The 21,917-nt window shown below is 43.8% G+C and overlaps 1 protein-coding gene across 2 annotated transcripts in view; it reads right to left on the bottom strand.

Moving 5' to 3' along the window:
* Positions 1-9,082: 9,082 nt before the first annotated feature.
* The window catches only part of LOC109866442 (B-cell lymphoma/leukemia 11B), a 50,606-nt gene continuing 37,771 nt past the window's right edge, over positions 9,083-21,917 (bottom strand). The window contains exons 3-5 of one of the 2 annotated variants that reach the window (XM_031800648.1): positions 13,572-14,275; positions 12,640-13,413; positions 9,083-12,381 (exon numbers count right to left, since the gene is read on the bottom strand). In XM_031800648.1, coding sequence (XP_031656508.1) covers positions 11,785-12,381; positions 12,640-13,413; positions 13,572-14,275 — 2,075 coding nt within the window. In that variant the 3' untranslated portion in view covers positions 9,083-11,784. The remainder of the gene's footprint in view (positions 12,382-12,639; positions 13,414-13,571; positions 14,276-21,917) is intronic. The other variant, XM_031800649.1, reaches the window with a different exon arrangement.

Here is a 21,917-nt window from a genome sequence, read left to right as displayed (position 1 = left end):
TGACATACTGACATCACTGACATTACTGATATACTGACATTACTGACATTACTGACATAATGACATACTGACATTACTGACATTACTGACATACTGACATTACTGACATTACTGACATACTGACATTACTGACATTAGTGACATACTGACATTACTGACATACTGACATACTGATATACTGACATACTGACATTATTGACATACTGACATCACTGACATTACTGATATACTGACATTACTGACATTACTGACATAATGACATTACTGACATTACTGATCTACTGACAGTACTGACAGTACTGACATACGTACCTACTGACATTACTGACATACTGACATTACTGACATTACTGACATACTGACATTACTGACATTACTGACATTACTGATATACTGACATTACTGACATACTGACATACTGACAGTACGGACAGTACTGACATACTGACATACTGACACACTGACATACTGACATACTGACATTACTGACACACTGACACACTGACATTTCTGACATACTGACATTGCTGACATTACTGACATACTGACATTACTGACATTACAGACATACTGACATTACTGACATACTGACATGATGATATTACTGACATATTGACATACTGACATTACTGACATTACTGACATACTGACACACTGACATACTGACATTACTGACATACTGACATTACTGACATTACTGACATTACTGACATACTGACATTACTGACATACTGACACAATGACATACTGTCACTACTGACATACTGACATTATTGACATACTGACACACTGACATACTGACATTACTGACATCACTGACATACTGACATTACTGACATACTGACACAATGACATACTGACACTACTGACATACTGACATTATTGACATACTGACACACTGACATACTGGCATTACTGACATACTGACATTACTGACATACTGACATACTGACATTACTGACATTACTGACATTACTGACATACTGACATTACTGACCTTACTGACATTACTGACATACTGGCATTACTGACATTACTGACATACTGACATTACTGACATTACAACATACTGACATTACTGACATTACTGACATACTGACATTACTGACATTACTGACATACTGACATAGTGACATTACTGATATACTGACATTACTGACATTACTGACATACTGACATTACTGACATTACTGACATTATTGACATAATGACATTACTGACATACTGACATACTGACAGTACGGACAGTACTGACCTACTGACCTACTGACATTACTGTCAGTAGAAAAAATGACATATGGTTGCAAAACTCTGGGAACGTTCAAGAAATCCCCTTGTTTTCCTCCAAATCCCGGTTGGAGGATTTCCATTATCAGAGGAGAATAAATAGGACATCTGCTCCCTCCAACCAGGATTTCTGGAAAAGCAGGGAATTTATTGGACTTCCCTGGAATTATGCCCCCTTACTCAGATATCAGTTCACCTGAGTCGGACTCCTTTGACAAGTTACTAATAGGTTGGAAAACATTTCCTTTAAGCCCATATATGAGTCTTTTATTTATTTATTTTACCTTTATTTAACTAGGCAAGTCAATTAAGAACAAATTCTTATTTACAATGACGGCCTACTGAAAGGCAAAAGGCCTCCTGCGGGGACGGGGGTTGGGGATTTAAAAAATAAATAAAATACAATATAAATATAGGACAAAACACACATCACAAAAAGAGAGACAACACTACATAAAGAGAGACCTAAGACAACAGCATAGCAAGGCAGCAACACAACATAACAACAACATGGTAGCAACACAACATGGTAGCAGCATAAACATTGTACAAATTATATTGGGCACAGACAACAGCACAAAGGGCAAGAAGATAGAGACAACAATACATCACACAAAGCAGCCACAACTGTCAGTAAGAGTGAAGTACTGTCAGTAAGAGTGAAGTACTGTCAGTAAGAGTGAAGTACTGTCAGTAAGAGTGAAGTACTGTCAGTAAGAGTGAAGTACTGTCAGTAAGAGTGAAGTACTGTCAGTAAGAGTGAAGTACTGTCAGTAAGAGTGAAGTACTGTCAGTAAGAGTGAAGTACTGTCAGTAAGACTTTGAATGAAGAGATTGAGATAAAACTGTCCAGTTTGAGTGGTAGAACAGGTGTTTACTGGCAGAACAGGTGTTTACTGGCAGAACAGGTGTTTACTGGCAGAACAGGTGTTTACTGGCAAAACAGGTGTTTACTGGCAGAACAGGTGTTTACTGACAGAACAGGTGTTTACTGGCAGAACAGGTGTTTAATGGCAGAACAGGTGTTTACTGGCAGAACAGGTGTTTACTGGCAGAACAGGTGTTTACTGGCAGAACCGGTGTTTACTGGCAGAACAGGTGATGACTTGCAGAACGGATGTTGTATGTGGAGAAGGAGGTCTGCAGTAGATATCTCAGATAGGGGGGAGCGAGGCCTAGGAGGGTTTTATAAATAAGCATCAACCAGTGGGTCTTGCGACGGGTATACAGAGATGACCAGTTTACAGAGGAGTATAGAGTGCAGTGATGTGTCCTATAAGGAGCATTGGTGGCAAATCTGATGGCCGAATGGTAAAGAACATCTCGCCGCTCGAGAGCAGCTTTTCTCCAAAATCTAGCATGGGTAGTATGGTCATCTGAATCAGGGTTAGTTTGGCAGCTGGCGTGAAAGAGGAGCAACTACGATAGAGGAAACTCAAGTCTAGATTTAACTTTAGCCTGCAGCTGTGATATGTGCTGAGAGAAGGACAGCACACTGTCTAGCCGTACTCCCAAGTACTTGTATGAGGTGACTACCTCAAGCTCTAAACCCTCTGAGATAGTAATCACACCGGTGGGGAGAGGGGCATTCTTCTTACCAAACCACATGACCTTTGTTTTGGAGGTGTTCAAAACAAGGTTAAGGGTGGAGAAAGCTTGTTGGACACTAAGAAAACTTTGTTGTAGAGTGTTTAACACAACATCTGGGGAGGGGCCAGCTAAGTATAAGACTATCATCTGCATATAAATGGATGTGAGAGCTTCCTACTGCCTGAGCTATGTTGTTGATGTAAATTGAGAAGAGTTTGGGGCCTAGGATCGAGCCTTGGGGTACTCCCTTGGTGACAGGCAGTGGCTGAGACAGCAGATTTTCTGACATAATACACTGCATTCTTTAAGAGAGATAGTTAGCAAACCAGCCCAAAGACCCTCAGAGAGACCAGTACTCCTTAGCCAGCCCACAAGAATGGAATGGTCTACCGTGTCAAAAGCTTTGGCCAAGTCAATAAAAAGAGCAGCACAATATTGCTTAGAATCAAGGGCAATGGTGACATCATTAAGGACCTTGAAGGCTGCACATCCATAACATGAGCGGAAACCAGATTGCATACCAGAGAGAATACTATAGACATCAAGAAAGCCAGTCAGTTGATTATTGACACGCTTTTCAACACTTTTGATAAACAGGGCAAAATAGAAATAGGCCTATAGCAGTTAGGATCAGCTCTATCTCCCCCTTTAAATAAAGGATGAACTGTGGCTGCCTTCCAATGCAAGCAATGGGAACCTCCCCAGAAAGGAGAGACAGGTTAAAAAGGTCAGAGACAGGCTTGGCAACAACCTTAAAGAAGAAAGGGTCTAAACCATCTGACCCAGATGGTTTTTTGGGGTCGAGTTTAAGGAGCTCCTTCAGCACCTCGGACTCAGTGACTGCCTGCAGGGAGGAACTTTGCAGCGGGGCAGTGGAAAAAGAAGGAAGAAGCATTGGGGATAGTCGCATTAGGAGTGGGAGATGAGGAAATGTTGGATGGGCAAGGAGGCATGGCGGAGTCAAATAGGAATCCTGACTTAATGACGTGGTGATTAAAGAGCTCAACCATGTGCTCCTTGTCAGTAACAACCACATCATCAACATTTAGGGACATGGGCAGCTGGTCTTTAACTGATCTCCAGGGGTCTTTAACTGTTTTCCAGAACTTCTTGGGGTTAAACCCACAGAAAGAGAACTGCTCCTTAAAGTAACTAACGTGGGCCTTCCGGATAGCCTGAGTGCACTTATTTATCTTTTGCCTGAAAGAGAGCCAGTCAGCCGGAGTATGCGTGTGCCGAGCCTTTCGCCAAATGGAATTCTTGAGGTGGAGTAACTCTGCCAGATGACGGTCGAACCAGGGGATGAACCTATTTTTAATTCTCATTTTCTTTATGGGGGCGTGTTTGTTAACAATCCCACTGAAAATATCCAAAAAGAAGGTCCAAGCGTCTTCGTCAGAGGGGATCAAGCTGATTCAATACCATTTTGTAGAGGCCAGTTCATGAAGGTAGGCTTGCTCTTTAAAGTGTTTTACCAAGCGTCTATGACAAATCAGGACAGGTTGTTTCACTGAGCAGCCATTACGAAAACGGTGATCCCTAAGGTCATTACGGAAAACACCAGACTGATACCTATCAGGATTATTTGTGAAGATAACATCAAGGAGAGTAGCCTTTTGTGGGTGTTTGTTATCATACCTTGTGGTATTGCTGATAATCTGAGAAAGATTTAGGGAGTCCCATTGATTTAGGATTTGGTCAGGTAGTTTAAGCATGTCCCAGTTTATGTCACCTAGCAGGACAAATTCAGACTTAGTATAAGGGGCCCGGAGAGAGCTTTAGGGCAGGTAGGGTACAGGCCGGTGCTGACGGAGGATGATTGCACCAGTCAACAAAGAGCTATTTAAAGTTTAATGCTTAAAACCAGCAAATCAAATTGTTTGGGGACAGACTTGGTGGAGACAACCGAGCACTGAAGGTGTTCCTTGGTAAAGATTGCCACAACCCCACCTTTGGAAGATCTGTCTTGCCAAAAAAGATTTGTAACCAGAAAAGTTAGCTTCAGTATTCAAAACACTCTTCCTTAACCACGTCTCAGTACTGACTAACACATCTGGATTGGAGCTGTGAACCCACACTTTCAATTGATACCATTTTAGGTAATAAGCTTCTAGTGTTAACGTGCAGGAAACCAGGCTTTTCCTAGAGCAGAAATCAGTGAAGCAGATATCAGAGCACAAGTCAGAATTGAGGCTAGCAACAGTAGATGGGCCAGGGTGTACATGCACATTTCCACATATCATCAACAGTAATAACATCAAGGCACGGCAGAGGACAGGGAGAGCTCTATAGTGCTGAATTATGACCTGTGCATCATGTGCATCAGATGGCAACACGATCATATTGTACAGCAGTTTACTTCAACAGACATTTTATCAATACTTTACAAGTACTCATAAAGATTCAGCTACTGTAGCTAAAGTATAACTTGTGGCCTCAAAATCAATGAATCTGTTTCACTTTGGGTAGAGCTACTGTACTGTTAAGAATAAAAACATTATTCAGTGAACAAGATTCTCTGAAGTGTTATAGACATTGGAGATGTTATCTCTGCATTTTATGAGCTGACGGCTTCCTTCTACACGCTGCCTTGTCTTTGTAATCTGGCTGTTCATGGTCAATATCTTAATGTGTGTTTTCTGGGCTCTATATTTGCCACATGGTTCATTTAAAGCAGATCTTTAGCTGTTATATAGATCTTCACAGCCTAATCAGGCGGAGAGCTGAGCGCTTCTGTTATATGGAGCCAATGTGTATTTCTAGCCCTTCCACTTCCACCGTTTAAAGATAAACTGCAGATTAATATTATTTACTCGTCAATATATTTGATTTTGATCATATATGATTCATCTTCAGGAAGTTACATTTAAAGGTAATTTCCTATTTAAAGGTCATTTCCTATTGCATGTGCTGCATTTACCGTGGGAACATTGCCTTTAAATTTCTCATAGCTCTTCAGCTCTACGGATTGACTCGAGCCCTAAAATAACCCTGTTATTGGGGTGAATCCTAATTGCCAGTGACATGTATTCTTAGTCTCCCAATGAATGACTGAGTGAAAAATCAGGGGAAACATGGAAGTTAGGATTGCCTCATTATAGGCACGTAGTCCCATATCATGTAGACTTCAGAGTCATGGCTCTATTCATCACATCATTATCTATCTACAATATTAAACTCCTGACTGCACCCTCCTTGGCTTCCAAGCATTTCCTGGTGCCACCTTATTAGTCTTCCCTTCTTCAAGTGGAGGGCTCAGTGATTGTGTCAGAGTAGAGTAGTTCCTCAAGTGTTCGTCCTCTCCTCCTCTCCCCCTTTCTTCCTCTCCCCCTTTCTTCCTCTCCCCCTCTCCCCTCTCTTCCTCTCTTCCTCTCCCCTTTCCCCCCCTCTTCCTCTCCCCCTCTCTTCCTCTCTTCCTCTCCCCCTCTCCCCTCTCCCTCTTTCGTTATCCCCCTGTCTCTTACTCTCTTCCTCTCCCCCTCTCTTACTCGCTTCCTCTCTTCCTCTCCCCATATCCCCCTCTCATCCTCTCCCCTCTCCCCCTCTCCCTCTCTCCTCCTCCCTTCCCATCTCCCCCTCTTCCTCTCCCCCTCTCTTCCTCTCCCCTCTCCCCCCTCTCCCCCTCTCCCCCTCTCCTCCTCCCTTCCCCTCTCCCCCTCTTCCCTCTCCCCCTCTCCCCCTCTCCTCCTCCCTTCCCCTCTCTTCCTCTTCCCCTCTCCCCCTTTCCCCCTCTCCTCCTCCCTTCCCCTCTCCCCCTCTCTTCCTCTCCCCCTCTCTTCCTCTCTTCCTCTCCCCTCTCCCCCTCCATCATTGTCTTCAGTGAAAGGCCCCACCTGCCTGGCTAATAAAACCTTCCATGTCATTTCAGGATATCAGGAAGTGAGGCAACACAAAGGGTTCACTAGGGGTCATGTAAAGTTCTAGTCATGGTTACTTTCTAAATGTAATCTGTTACAGTTACTAGTTACCTGTCCAAAATTAGAATCAGTAACGTAACTTTTGGATTACGCAACCTCAGTTACGTAATCTGATTTCCTTCTATTACTTTTAGATTACTTTCCCCTTAAGAGGCATTAGAAGAAGACCAAAATGTATGTTACCAATTGAACGATATCTATTTCAGGAGAAATCAATGTTAAAGTTTACATAGCTGGCCATATATGGATGTTTAATGTTACTTTATGGGTTATGTAGGCTTCTTCTAACCCATCGCTTTCTACTACATATAATAATACATTCAATTATGTCTTTACATTAATATATATCATTTACAAGTCCAGATATTGTTTTTATTGTAATCCGTTACTCCCCAACCCAGTTCCTGTGTTCTACAGCATCATACTGAGGGCAGGTGCTACTGAGGGCAGGTGCTACTGAGGGCAGGTGCTACTGGTGCTACTGAGGGCAAGGCTTCAAGCACCATTACTAGACATAGGGTTATTCATTATCACTCACCAGTAGTTTCCTGAACTATAAAGAATGATAATAATGTTAGTATAGTGTCATGTATAGCGTCACATTGAGGACAGATGTTAGATATACAGTACATGTTGAAGGCAAGGCTTCAAGCACCATCACTAGAGATAAGATTAATCATGATAGCTTGGTGGTGATATAATGCAGATGCTATTTTACATCAAGGTGAGGGTAGCAGGTGATACTAAAGCAACAGTCCCCAGACATAGGATCATTACTGCTAAACATGCAGTCAGAGATCACAATAATTGTTCAAATCGAGGACAGGTCTGAACGAACAACAGAGACAAAATATGAAAATGTATTAAAATAGTTTGAGGATCGCCTCGTCTCCGAGGAAAGATCCTCGTGGTGGTGGGGAAATGGATGGACATCAGTAAATTGTTGCTGTAACACTGCAAGTACGGGAACGAAAGCAAGTTAACAAATAAATACGTCACAAGATTTAAGCCTGTTGGTTGAGGGAGAAGAAGGAGATTTTTTTGCATGAGGTTATTCAGCAAGAAATATTATTGTGCCATGCTCATAGGCTGAAAGGTGTCAGGTGAATGACATTCTGCATGCATTTAAGAGTAACGGAGGAGGAGAGGCATGTAGGTAATGTAAGATAATGTCAGCAGTAATGGTGATCAGTTACATAAATTTTTTTGTAATGTGGGTAATGTAAGATGTGATAATGTCAGCAGTAATGGTGATCAGTTACATTACATGTTTAGTAATGTTGGTAATGTAAGATGTGATAATGTCAGCAGTAATGGTGATCAGTTACATTACATTTTTAGTAATGTGGGTAATGTAAGATAATGTCAGGAGTAATGGTGGTCAGTTACATTATATGTTTAGTAATGTTGGTAATGTAAGATAATGTCAGCAGTAATGGTGATCAGTTACATTACATGTTTAGTAATGTGGGTAATGTAAGATAATGTCAGCAGTAATGGTGATCAGTTACATTACATTTTTAGTAATATTGGTAATGTAAGATGTGATAATGTCAGCAGTAATGGCGATCAGTTACATTACATGTTTAGTAATGTTGGTAATGTAAGATAATGTCAGCAGTAATGGTGATCAGTTACATTACATTTTTAGTAATGTGGGTAATGTAAGATAATGTCAGCAGTGATGGTGATCAGTTACATTACATTTTTAGTAATGTTGGAATGTAAGATGTGATAATGTCAGCAGTAATGGTGATCAGTTACATTACATTTTTAGTAATGTGGGTAATGTAAGATAATGTCAGCAGCAATGGTGATCAGTTACATTACATTTTAGTAATGTGGGTAATGTAACATAATGTCAGCAGTAATGGTGATCAGTTACATTACATTTTTTGTAATATTGATCATGTAAGATGTGATAATGTCAGCAGTAATGGTGATCAGTTACATTACATTTTTAGTAATGTTGGTAATGTGAGATAATGTCAGCAGTAATGGTGATCAGTTACATTACATTTTTTGTGATGTGGGTAATGTAACATAATGTCAGCAGTAATGGTGATCAGTTACATAACATTTTTAGTAATATTGATAATGTAAGATGTGATAATGTCAGCAGTAATGGTGATCAGTTACATTACATTTTTAGTAATATTGATAATGTAAGATGTGATAATGTCAGCAGTAATGGTGATCAGTTACATTACATTTTTAGTAATATTGATAATGTAAGATGTGATAATGTCAGCAGTAATGGTGATCAGTCACGTTAATAAAACGTCAGATAGGACAAATGAAACTTTTATTGGACTTGGTGACTTTCTTTTCAGCACATTACAAAAATACATATATATATTCAAAACAGCTGATTTGTAACGTTACTGCTGCTTTGAAACAATAATGCAGTCCATCAAAAAACAAGAAAAATATTATTTTTTTACAAAGAGCAAAAGTCGTGAAAGTTGAAAATGTGTTCAAATGTCATGTGAAGTTCCATCACAAGAACTTCTAACCAACCAGGAATGTCTCCTCATATACATTTTATGAAAAGCATTTCTCCCAGAACCCATTGTAAAATCCCACTCTCAAAATTCCTCTGATGTTCTGGCTGATTTCAAAACATTTTCAAATTTTTGTTATTGTTATTTTTTTAATATACATTTTAGGATAGCTTTACCAACAAACAAACAAAAATATTTTAAACATCGACAAAAAAATCAACACCGTTTGAATAGACTCACAATTGGATTCGGACTGTGAAAATAGGTTTATAACAGAATGTTGGCACCACTTAAAAAAAACAAAATGCTGCATCATTTGTCAATATTACAAATACACTGGGTATTGTTATACAGCGAGCAAGAAATGATACTTATAACTAGTCATAAGAATCTATTTTAAAATCCCTCCACCATGATAATCATAGACAACTGCTCGCTATGGCATTCAAAACATTGAAGAAAAGAATACGATTTTTTTACAACACAGAGGATTTCATCATTAACATACTTCAAACACTGTAAACATGATTCTGATTGATGTGGCCTAAATCTTCCCTAATATTGGTGCTTTCTCTCTCTCTGATGTCACTGGTATTAGATTTGACAAGCCGATATGCATTTGGGATTAAAAACACTTTTCATATGCCTTACATTTTGTTTGAATTACTTTCATCCTTGCGCAGATCTCTCTCTCTCTCTCTCATTACCTCTCTCTCTCTCTCTCTCTCTCTCGTTACCTCTATTTCTCTCTCTCTTTCTTTCCCTCTCTCTCTCCCTCTCTCTCTTCTCTATTTCAGTCTTCCATGTTCTACCTCAAGAATGATCCAATCAGATCTCAAGGTCGTGTGGCCATCATCCTAACAGCTGTGCTGGACATTATTAACATAATACAATGTAACCCAAAAGCCTTTTTTTAGACTCGTCCCAGGATGAGACATCCTCATTCCTCACAGCTGAAAATCCCAAATTGTAAATCTGTTATTGGGCATTAAACCCCCATATCACTTTGAGGAGCAACATTAACAACCTCTACCTTCTCCTTTCACAGCTGCTCTAGTAATACATGAGTGTTGAGTTAGTGAAGTGTGAAAGCAGGCAGATTGTGGCTTTAAGCACACAGTGGAGAAACACAGGCATTGATATGAAATACATTTTGATACTGGTTTTGCTGAATCCTGAGGGGATAAGAACTCACCCAGGTCAAACAGAACATTACTGTTCTAGAATCCCCCAGACGGAACAATGGAAGGATTCTAGAAGTGGAATGTACTGTACGATGTAGAATGTTTAAAAGTTTAACTTCACTAATTGCCTTTGATTAAGCTTCAGCAAGTGTCAAGAGGGAGTAACGACCTTGCCACTATGTTGTTCAAATGTAAACAGTATGACCATAGGAAGGAAGCACTATTGAGAGGACCTGTATTGCAATAATCTGGCAAAATGAGTTTTAAAAAAGCTATATTATTCAGTACGTAGACAACTCAAGCAGCTAGTCTTTTGATTGGTTTTTAGTGGCCATTCTGGATGTAAAATACAGGGCTGGTATTATAGATCAAAGAAAAACGAATATTTAGATAATGTTTGAAGAGTAAAAAAAGGGCCTCCCAAAACATCCACAAAGAAACATATGTATAACTGCTCTCCTTTCCACAGTTACTACAGTCAATTAGCTGATGTTAAATATCCTGCATCTAAGGAATGTGTGCAACTGCTATTTACATCCCCTGCTCATATTGGGAACATACGGCTGGATTACATCATTATAATAATTGCATTTCGACATTGTTTAAAACACATGCTGATATTTATTTTAAAAATTACCATTTTGTTTGTATAAAAGTGTCTGTAACCTCTTCAGATTTTTAAAACAACAACATTTGGGATTTTTTTAAATTCTAAAATGATAATGAATATTTTATTGTCATATTGACATCCAGTGCTCTATGTCACATACAAGCAGATGGATTGTAGTCGGCTGTTGACCTAAAAGGGTAACAATGAGACAGTTTAAAAATAAATAATTGCTATCATAATTTTTAGAAGTTGACCTCTTCGCATTAATTTAGTCAGTTAACAATTAAAATCATATTTCTTATCAAGTGTGACCTGTTTCCAGTTCTGGATTTTGTTTTTACTGCGCATGCCCAATATCTTTACAAAACTCCAATAAATACAGACATTATTGCACAGTAGAAAAGCTCCAGGGATTCCTAAATGATAAAATCCTCAGATAGATCAATAGTTGGCGGGAAACAAAGCATTTCTAGAACAATCCCCCATTCCATGTTTCCCTTTGTTTATGTTTCTCAGGCGGCAGTTTCTGTGACAAATACAACCAACAAAAACAAAATAACATACATCAAATTGTCCCAAAATATTCAAGAGGACAAAGATTATCCAGCCAAGCCCCGTGTTGAAGTCCTGTAAGTGTTCATTCAGAATGAGTCTGAGGTGTTAGCCTAGCCTTAGCTTTAGCCTAGCGTAACCTAGCCTCTCTCAGCCTCCTCCAGTTTGACGTCGCTGGCCATCAAGTGTTCCCCGTGCCACTTCTTCATGTGTTTCTCCAGGGTGCTGTAGACGCTGAAGGGCATGTGGCAGATGTCACAGCGGTACACCTCCTTCCCAAACTGCCCGTGGGTCTTCATGTGGCGAGTTAGCTTGGAGCTCTGTGCGCAGGCGTAGCTGCACAGGTCACACTTGTAGGGCCTCTCTCCCGTGTGGCTGCGTCGGTGCACCGTCAGGTTGCTGCAGTTCTTGAATATCTTCCCACAGTACTCGCAGGTGTCGCTCCGTCTGCTCTCCTTACTAGGGGGTCGACCCGGCCCGGGACCCCGCAGGAGGTGAGGGGTGGAGCTGCCCTCCAGGAACTCCCCAGGAGGGGTGGAGAAGCGGAGAGACCCCGTCTCAGAGGAGGAGTGCTCTGAGGAGGTGGCGAAGGGGGACTGGCGGGCATCGCTGAAACCGTGGAGGAAAGGTTCTCTGATGAAGTGGCGTGAAGCGGCGTAACCCGCCAGGAGCTGGGAGTACATGTTCTCTGGGGAGATGAGGGTCGGCGCTGGAGGGAGCTCCAACTCCTTCTCCACCTTCACATCAAATAGATTGAAATTCAAGTTTATCTATACTGAATTTTAAAAATCTAACCCAGTAAAACAATACAACTCGATAAGGTACATTTTCCTAATGAAAAATGATGTACTTGTTTCAGCAGTCTAAAAGTATGACTTATGGTATTGGAAACAGTTTAGTGTAAAAGACAAATATAAGAAAACAAAAACACAACAGGTCATCTAAAACAAGAATAAAATCCCTGGTTAAAGGCATAGCTAAAAGGGGGTTCTTACCTTGATTCTCTTGTTGGAGAGGTTGGGGCAGGTGATGGGGGTGGGCCGGCGGTGGAACAGACCAGTGAAGGAGTCTTCTGACCCACTAATCCTTCCGTTCATCAAGGGCCTCTCCTCTCTTCCACTTTCTCTCTCTCTGTCCCTCTCTCTCTCCATCTCCCCCCTCCCAGCATCTCCTCCTTCTCCCGACTCTCCATTAGGATGCCTCTCCCTGTCCAGACTCATGGTCCGCTTGGAAGGGGCCAGTCTCAGGTGATTGTCCAGGTGGTTATATGGGTGCATGATACCCACCCCTCCGTTCTCCATCACTCTATCCCCACCATGAGGCTTCTCGTCTGGGGAAGGCCTCAACCCGTTTTCCATGTTCCTGTGGAACTCTGAGTCCATGGTCAGGTTAGACTCAGGCCTACTTAGGCCGTTCCTCATTTCCTCCTCATCCTCCATTTCATCCTCCTCTTCTTCCTCTTCCTCCTCCTCTTCCTCCTCCTCGTTGTCCATCCCCATTTTTCCCTCCCCCTCTCTGCTCTTCCCCTCCCCCTCTCCTCCCTCTCCTCTGTTCCCCTGTTCAGGGGAGTTACCCATGGAGCCTGACTTGTGTATGTGTGTCTTCATGTGTCTCTTCAGCTTGGAGGCTTGAGAACAGGCATGGGCACACAGATGACACTTGTAGGGCCTCTCTCCTGTGTGACTCCGTCTGTGGACTATCAGGTTGCTCTGGAACTTGAAGGTCTTCCCACAGAACTCACAGGACTTGGACTTGGCTTGGGCCTGGACCTGAATGAATGAATGGATGAATGAATGAATTCTTTATTGTCCCATAGAGAAAATGTCTTTGCAACATCACAGGCATTTCTGGAATACATATAAGCCATTACAATACATTCAACGCTTCACTTATATATAGCAGATATCCCAGGATACACTGCACATACCTGGGCTTGGTTCTGGCCCTGGGGAGTAGTGGATGGGTCTCCCTGAGGCGTGGGGGGCTGTGGGGGGTAGGTGAGGAACGGTGGGTGCTTGGAGCCTGGCTGGAAGAGGGTTGGACTCAGCAGACGGTGCATGGGGAGCACCCGGGTGGGCGAGAGAGGGGGTGTGGGGCCTCCGTTGTTACTATTGTTGCCAACCGCCAGCTCTCTGAGCCTTCTGGAAAAGTCCATGGAAGGAGGATCCATTGGGGTTAGACGCATCACCCTCTCGAAGGCACTGGGGTGCTGGGAGAGCAGGGACCCCATCTCCTCTGGACCAAGGCATTCAAGGGGATGTCTGGGGGGCGGGGGGCTGATGAAGGGTGGGGTGGCGGGGAGCCGGGTGTCAAGATACGCCGGAGGTGGATGGGGGTGGTGGTGGTGGTGGGGTCGGTGATACTCCCTGAGTAGTGGAGCCGCCATCCGGAGGAGGTGAAAGGGGTTGGAGGTGTCCCCTAGAAACGTTGGTAAGGGAGAACGGGGCAGGGAGTCTCCCCCACCCATGGGAGGGGGGAGGGCCATGCGAGGGGTGAGGGTGTAGTTGGAGGGGTGGGTGTCCAGGTAGATTCTGATGCCATGTGTGTGTTGGGCGTGCTGGAGCAGGAACCAGGCGCTGGTGAAGGTCTGTTTACAGGAGGTGCAGATGTAGCTGGATGGCTCATCTTTACCTGAGAGAGAGAGAGAGAGAGAGAGAGAGAGAGAGAGAGAGAGAGAGAGAGAGAGAGAGAGAGAGAGAGAGAGAGAGACAGAGACAGAGAGAGACAGAGAGAGACAGAGAGAGAGAGAGAGAGAGAGAGAGAGAGAGAGAGAGAGAGAGAGACAGAGAGACAGAGAGAGACAGAGAGACAGAGAGAGACAGAGTAAGTGGTTGGTTCCTATTTCCAATTTTAATAAGAGGTGTCTGCTAAATGACTAACATGAAAGAAATGTAGAAAGAAATGCATGACTGTGGGAATCATCATCAACATTTCATGGATCACCGATATAATATCATAGAAATAGTCAAGGTATATAAGCAGCATACGTTGATTGACACGTATCTGATTTTTGCATATCTGGTATGGCAGCATCTAAAAACATCATCTCAATGACCTTAACACACAGGAGGGATGGGGGGGGTCTCTCTCTGTCTCTCTCTCTCTCTCCCTCCCACTCTCTCTCTCCCACCCTCTCTCTCTCCCTCTCCCTCTCCCTCCCTCCCTCCCTCCCTCTCTCTCTCTCTCTCTCCCTCTCTCTTTGTCTCTCCCTCTCTCTCTCTGTCTCTCCCTCTCTTTCTCTCTCTCTGTCTCTCCCTCTCTCTCTCTCTGTCTCTCCCTCTCTCTTTCTCTCTCTCTGTCTCTCCCTCTCTCTTTCTCTCTCTCTGTCTCTCCCTCTCTCTCTCTCTGTCTCTCTCTCTCTCTCTCTCTCTCCTCTGCATCATCTATGACAAATGGTCCTTTAAATGGTCTTAAACTTAATGAAACCAATTGAATGCATCAGTCGGTGTGGCACGGCCCATCTGTCTATGAGTCATAAAGGCTTGGTTTGGAGCTTTGATTCAACGCAGGCTAACTCAGGCTAACTCAGGCTAACATGGGCTAACTCAGGCTAACGCAGGCTTTAACTCAGGCTAACACAGGCTAACTCAGGCTAACGCAGGCTAACGCAGGCTTTAACTCAAGCTAACACAGGCTAACTCAGGCTAACTCAGACTAACTCAGACTAACTCAGACTAACTCAGGGCAGTCATGTTGCAGTTTCTATAGGCCTGCTGCATACAGTTACAGTGTGTGTGTGTGTGTGTGTGTGTGTGTGTGTGTGTGTGTGTGTGTGTGTGTGTGTGTGTGTGTGTGTGTGTGTGTGTGCTGCTCACTAGGCATCTGCATCCACTTTATCATGTTATGTGGGTCTACTGCCAGCAAGAAAACATTATGGTAGTCTTACTTCGACTCTGTCGTGTTCCCGGCCCGGGCTCAAAGTCTTTAGTGATCAAATGAAGGGTATTTTAGATGGCTACACACACACACACACACACACACACACACACACACACACACACACACACACTGATTGAGAGAAGAACAGACAATAGCCTCTCATTAACACGCTGACCCGCCTCCCCGGGGCTCTGTCTAACCAATCACTGAGCCAAGACAGCACACGTCGCCGCGGTTACTCGAGTCTGTCTGTGTGCGTGTGTGTGTGTGTGTGTGTGTGTGTGTGTGCGTGCACGTGCTCGTGCGTGCATCATTACTTTTGTGTGTGTGTGGGGGGGGGGGGGGGGGGGGGGGGGGGCGTCTGCCTGTTTAGTTTGGCTGGTCTTCACAGAGCTGCTTGGCAGACAAGTGCTGGACAGCTTACAATTTGGACAGGGAGAAGAGAAGGAGAGAGGAAATGAGGGAACGAGGGAATGAGGGATGAGGAGGAGGGGTAAGGAGGGGAGTGTAAGGAGAGAGGGAACGAGGGATGAGGAGGGATAAGGAGGGGAGTGTAAGGAGAGAGGGAATGAGGAATGAGGAGGGATAAGGAGGGGGAGTGTAAGGAGAGAGAGAACGAGGAATGAGGAGGGATAAGGAGGGGAGTGTAAGGAGAGAGGGAACGAGGGATGAGGAGGAGGGATAAGGAGGGGAGTGTAAGGAGAGAGGGAACGAGGGATGAGGGAACGAGGGATAAGGAGGGGAGTGTAAGGGAGAGGGAACGAGGGATGAGGAGGAGGGATAAGGAGGAGAGTGTGAGGAGAGAGGGAACGAGGGGTGAGGAGGAGGGGGTAAGGAGGGGAGTGTAAGGAGAGAGGGAATGAGGGATGAGGGGGGGATAAGGAGGGGAGTGTAACGAGAGAGGGAACGAGGGATGAGGGAACGAGGGATAAGGAGGGGAGTGTAAGGGAGAGGGAACGAGGGAACGAGGATGAGGAGGAGGGATAAGGAGGAGAGTGTAAGGAGAGAGGGAACGAGGGGTGAGGAGGAGGGGTAAGGAGGGGAGTGTAAGGAGAGAGGGAATGAGGGATGAGGAGGAGTGTAAGGAGAGAGGTGTAGGGTCTTTAGGGACCAGACACATCCCAGCTAGAACATTTGGTTCTTGGAAGTTATAGGAACGTATGTGTTTCGTTTCACATTGGTTGTGGGAATGAAGCCATAAGTTTCCTGACCGGTAAAACTGAATGTTTTTTCTATGTTCTGAGAACAGCAGTGAACATTTTGCCTGTTCTGGGAATGTTTACTTTTAGCTTCCAGGGAGGTTCTGAGAACGTTTGACTCTGGTTCTAGGGAGGTTCTGGGAACGTTTGACTCTGGTTCTAGGGAGGTTCTGGGAACGTTTGACTCTGGTTGCAGGGAGGTTCTGAGAACATTTGACTCTGGTTCCAGGGAGGTTCTGGGAACGTTTGACTCTGGTTGCAGGGAGGTTCTGAGAACGTTTGACTCTGATTCCAGGGAGGTTCTGAGAACGTTTGACTCTGGTTCCAGGGAGGTTCTGAGAACATTTGACTCTGGTTCTAGGGAGGTTCTGAGAACGTTTGACTCTGATTCCAGGGAGGTTCTGAGAACGTTTGACTCTGATTCCAGGGAGGTTCTGAGAACGTTTGACTCTGATTCCAGGGAGGTTCTGAGAACATTTGACTCTTCTTCCTTAAATGTTTTCCTGGGAGGTTTAATTTCCTTAAAACTTTCAATCAGACTTGTAATAACAGTGCTTTTTAAAAACTCCAAGCACAGATAGGAAATGTGGAAATTCATGCAAACACATTACTTTTTTATATTGTGGCACGGCATCATTGAGATTCAAACCTGTAATCTTGTGTTCTCTACCCAGGGAAATTAGTCCACTGCACCACCAGGATGGCGCTAGCATGCGGTTTATTTTAGTTTAGTCAAACAGACCCATTTCAAAGGAAACAAGCACTCATTATGATCAGCACACCTGAACACGTAACAACGTAGAGTATAGAGCGAGTTTTGTTGATGCTGAGAACAGAATGTTTTTAAATAACATTCTTAGAACGTTCTCTGAGTTTTCCTGTGTTTTTTTTATGGAACGTTTTCTCAACATTCTCAAAACAATTTGAAAACATGGATTTAAATAGATCCAGTTGGAAACGTTATGCTGAAGTACTGAAATTCCCACAGAAGAACGTTATTTCTTGATGTTCTCTAAACCATTTTTGAACCACTTGGAGAACATTCCTAGAACATTGCCAAAATGTTCATTAATGTAACTATGTTTGAACTTTTAAGAAATGTTCTGTTAAAGTAATGAAATACCAAGAAAACCTATTTTTACTGAGAATGTTCCAAAGCCAAGCGGGATCAAGCCAATCCTGCACCATTCATTGAAAGTTGTTGGACGTTTGTATGCAAAACAACCATAGGACAACCACAATCTCACCAATCTGTAAGCAACATATTGTTCTCAGGGGACCTGATGATATAGTATGTATAGTATGTATTGTTGTAGAGAGTATTACACAGGGGACCTGATGATACAGTATGTATTGTTGTAGAGAGTATTGCACAGGGTACCTGATGATACAGTATGTATAGTATGTATTGTTGTAGAGAGTATTGCACAGGGTACCTGATGATACAGTATGTATAGTATGTATTGTTGTAGAGAGTATTACACAGGGGACCTGATGATACAGTATGTATTGTTGTAGAGAGTATTGCACAGGGGACCTGATGATACAGTATGTATAGTATGTATTGTTGTAGAGAGTATTACACAGGGGACCTGATGATACAGTATGTATTGTTGTAGAGAGTATTGCACAGGGGACCTGATGATACAGTATGTATTGTTGTAGAGAGTACTACACAGGGGACCTGATGATACAGTATGTATTGTTGTAGAGAGAATTAACAGTGTAACAGTGTAGTTGAACATCATGGCGGAGGACAATATGGGATCAAGCCTTGCCACGCTCTTAGTCCTACAATTACATACATCTCAATGTTAGGTAATGCATTTGTGTGTGTGTGTGTGTGTGTGTGTGTGTGTGTGTGTGTGTGTGTGTGTGTGTGTGTGTGTGTGCGTGCGTGCGTGGTTAGCTAGTCAAGCCCCAAGAGACCCTCTCCCTGTATGAATTTGCATCTTCCAGAGAGAGTGCCATATGCTGTTAGAGCTGCGTGTCTGTTAATAGACTGGCAGCTGACGGCTCGGCTGATCACTTGGCTGAAGGCTCGGCTGATCACTTGGCTGAAGGCTCGGCTGATCACTTGGCTGAAGGCTCGGCTGATCACTTGGCTGAAGGCTCGGCTGATCACTTGGCTGACGGCTCGGCTGATCACTTGGCTGAAGGCTCGGCTGATCACTTGGCTGACGGCTCGGCTGATCACTTGGCCACCCCATCAGGAAATACAATATCTACATGTAGTAGAGGCCAGGAATACACAAATACACACCCACGAATACACAAATACACACCCACGAATACACAAATACACACCCACGAATACACAAATACACACCCACGAATACACAAATACACACCCACGAATACACAAATACACACCCACGAATACACTAATACACACCCACGCCAGGGAGAGAGGGGATGTATGTCTATCTATCGCTCCAGCCAATAAAGACCGTGCTATGATTCAATTTACAGTAATTACTGTCATCCGTCCACTGACAAACACACAATTCTGTTAGCTTACACACACACACACACACACACACACACACACACACACACACACACACACACACACACACACACACACACTACCAGTTACCACACTTATGCTGTAGTCTCCATGGACACAGCGATGAGATCAAATGGCCCAATTTGCTGCCCCCCATCCTCGTCCCTCCTCACACACACGCCCACACACTTCAGTCAACATGACTGGGATGAGAGGTTAACTCGCTAAATTGAATCGCGTGGCAGTTATATGGTTATATGGTTATGTGACAATCCGTGCAGCAATGTTAGTGACTCACAGCTTATCACTTGTCTCTTTCTATTGGCTCTGAGGAGAGAGTTGCCTATATAGACACAGATCTAGGAGCAGCTTACCTGAACAAATCATAAAAGTGGATGCAAAACTGATCTTAGAGCAGTGTGTCTAGGGAGAAACATTATTCTACTCCAAATTGATTGGGGTGGGCCATAGGGGGAGGGTCCTGTAGCTATAGTAGGAGGGTCCTGTAGCCATAGTGGGAGGGGCCTGTAGCTATAGTGGGAGGGGCCAGTAGCCATAATGGGAGGGGCCTGTAGCTATAGTGGGAGGGTCCTGTAGCCAGAGTGGGAGGGGCCAGTAGTCATAGTGGGATGGGCCAGTAGCCATAGTGGGAGGGGCCAGTATCCATTATGGGAGGGGGCTGTAGCCATAGTGGGAGGGTCCTGTAGCCATAGTGGGAGGGTCCTGTAGCAACAGTGGGAGGGGCCAGTAGTCATAGTGGGAGGGGCCCGTAGCAATAGTGGGAGGTGACAGTAGCCAGAGTGGGAGGGTCCTGTAGCCATAGTCTGAGTAGTCAGACAGGAAGTCATTAATGGTGAGTATATGCATAGAGGTGGGCCAATCATAAAAGAGTTCACACCCTCCTAAGTTAGTTTCTGCTAAACCACCACCAGGCCAATTAGGTATTCTATATGGACCTAAGATCTTAAGACTAAAGTCGCTTTTGTTCTTTCCAGATTGGCTTTAATAGCAACTATTTACTTTAAAAGCACAAGCAAAATGTCAGGGAGCAGAGAGAGAGAGAACTGTGCCATGGTATTGAATTGTCTGTACTCCAGTATTTATGCTACAATAGTTTATGTCAGGGGGCCCAGTCTGTTATATCTGGAGTACTTCTCCTGTCTCAGCCTCCAGTATTTATGCTGCAGTAGTTTATGTCAGGGGGCCAGTCTGTTATATCTGGAGTACTTCTCCTGTCTCAGCCTCCAGTATTTATGCTGCAGTAGGTTTGGTGTCAGGGGGCCAGTCTGTTATATCTGGAGTACTTCTCCTGTCTTATCTGGTGTTCTGTGTGAATTTAAGTATGCTCCCTCTAATTCTCTCTCTCGCCCTGGGACCATACCTCAAGACTACCTGGCCTGATGACTCCTTTCTGTCCCCAGTCCACCTGGTCGTGCTGCTGCTCCAGTTTTAACTGTTCTGCCTGCGGCTATGGAACCCTGACCTGTTCACCGAACGTGCCACCTGTCCCAGACCTGCTGTTTTCAACTGTCTAGAGACAGCAGGAGCGGTAGAGATACTCTGAATGATCGGCTATGAAAAGCCAACTGACATTTACTCCTGAGGTGCTGACCTGTTGCACCCTCTACAACCACTGTGTTTATTATTATTTGACCCTGCTGGTCATCTATGAACATTTGAACATCTTGGCCATGTTCTGTTATAATTTCCACCCGGCACAGCCAGAAGAGGACTGGCCACCCCACATAGCCTGGTTCCTCTCTAGGTTTCTTCCTAGGTTCTGGCCTTTCTAGGGAGTTTTTCCTAGCCACCGTGCTTCTACACCTGCATTGCTTGCTGTTTGGGGTTTTAGGCTGGGTTTCTGTACAGCACTTTGAGATATCAGCTGATGTACGAAGGGCTATATAAATACATTAGATTGATTGATTGATTGAATGATTGATTGATTGACTACATCTGGGGGTTTGAGAAAATGAGGCTTGGTAAGATTTGAAGTAGCAGAGGGATTAACACACTCGGTAACACACACACACACAGAGTAACACACACACACACACACACAGTAACACACACACGGTACACACACCACACACGGTAACACACACACACACAGTAACAAACACACACACATGGTAACACACACACACACAGTAACACACACACACACAGTAACACACACACACACAGTAACACACACACACACACACGGTAACACACACACACACAGTAACCCATACACACAGTAACACATACACACAGTACACAGTAACACACACTAACACACACAGTAACACACACATGGTAACACACACACACACAGTAACACACACACACACAGTAACACACACACACACACACACGGTAACACACACACACACAGTAACACACACACACACAGTAACACACATACACACAGTAACACACACGCACACGGTAACACACACACACACGGTAACCACACACACAGTAACACACACACACACAGTAACACACAGCACACACACAGTAACACACACACGGTAACACACACACACACACACAGTAACACACACACACAGTAACACATACACACAGTAACACACACACACAGTAACACACACACACGGTAACACACACACACGGTAACACACACACAGTAACACACACACACACAGTAACACACACACAGTAACACACACACACAGTA

Source organism: Oncorhynchus kisutch, linkage group LG21, assembly GCF_002021735.2.
Source record: "Oncorhynchus kisutch isolate 150728-3 linkage group LG21, Okis_V2, whole genome shotgun sequence".
NCBI classification, from domain to species: domain Eukaryota; kingdom Metazoa; phylum Chordata; class Actinopteri; order Salmoniformes; family Salmonidae; genus Oncorhynchus; species Oncorhynchus kisutch.
This window is presented reverse-complemented; position numbering and strand designations above follow the sequence as displayed.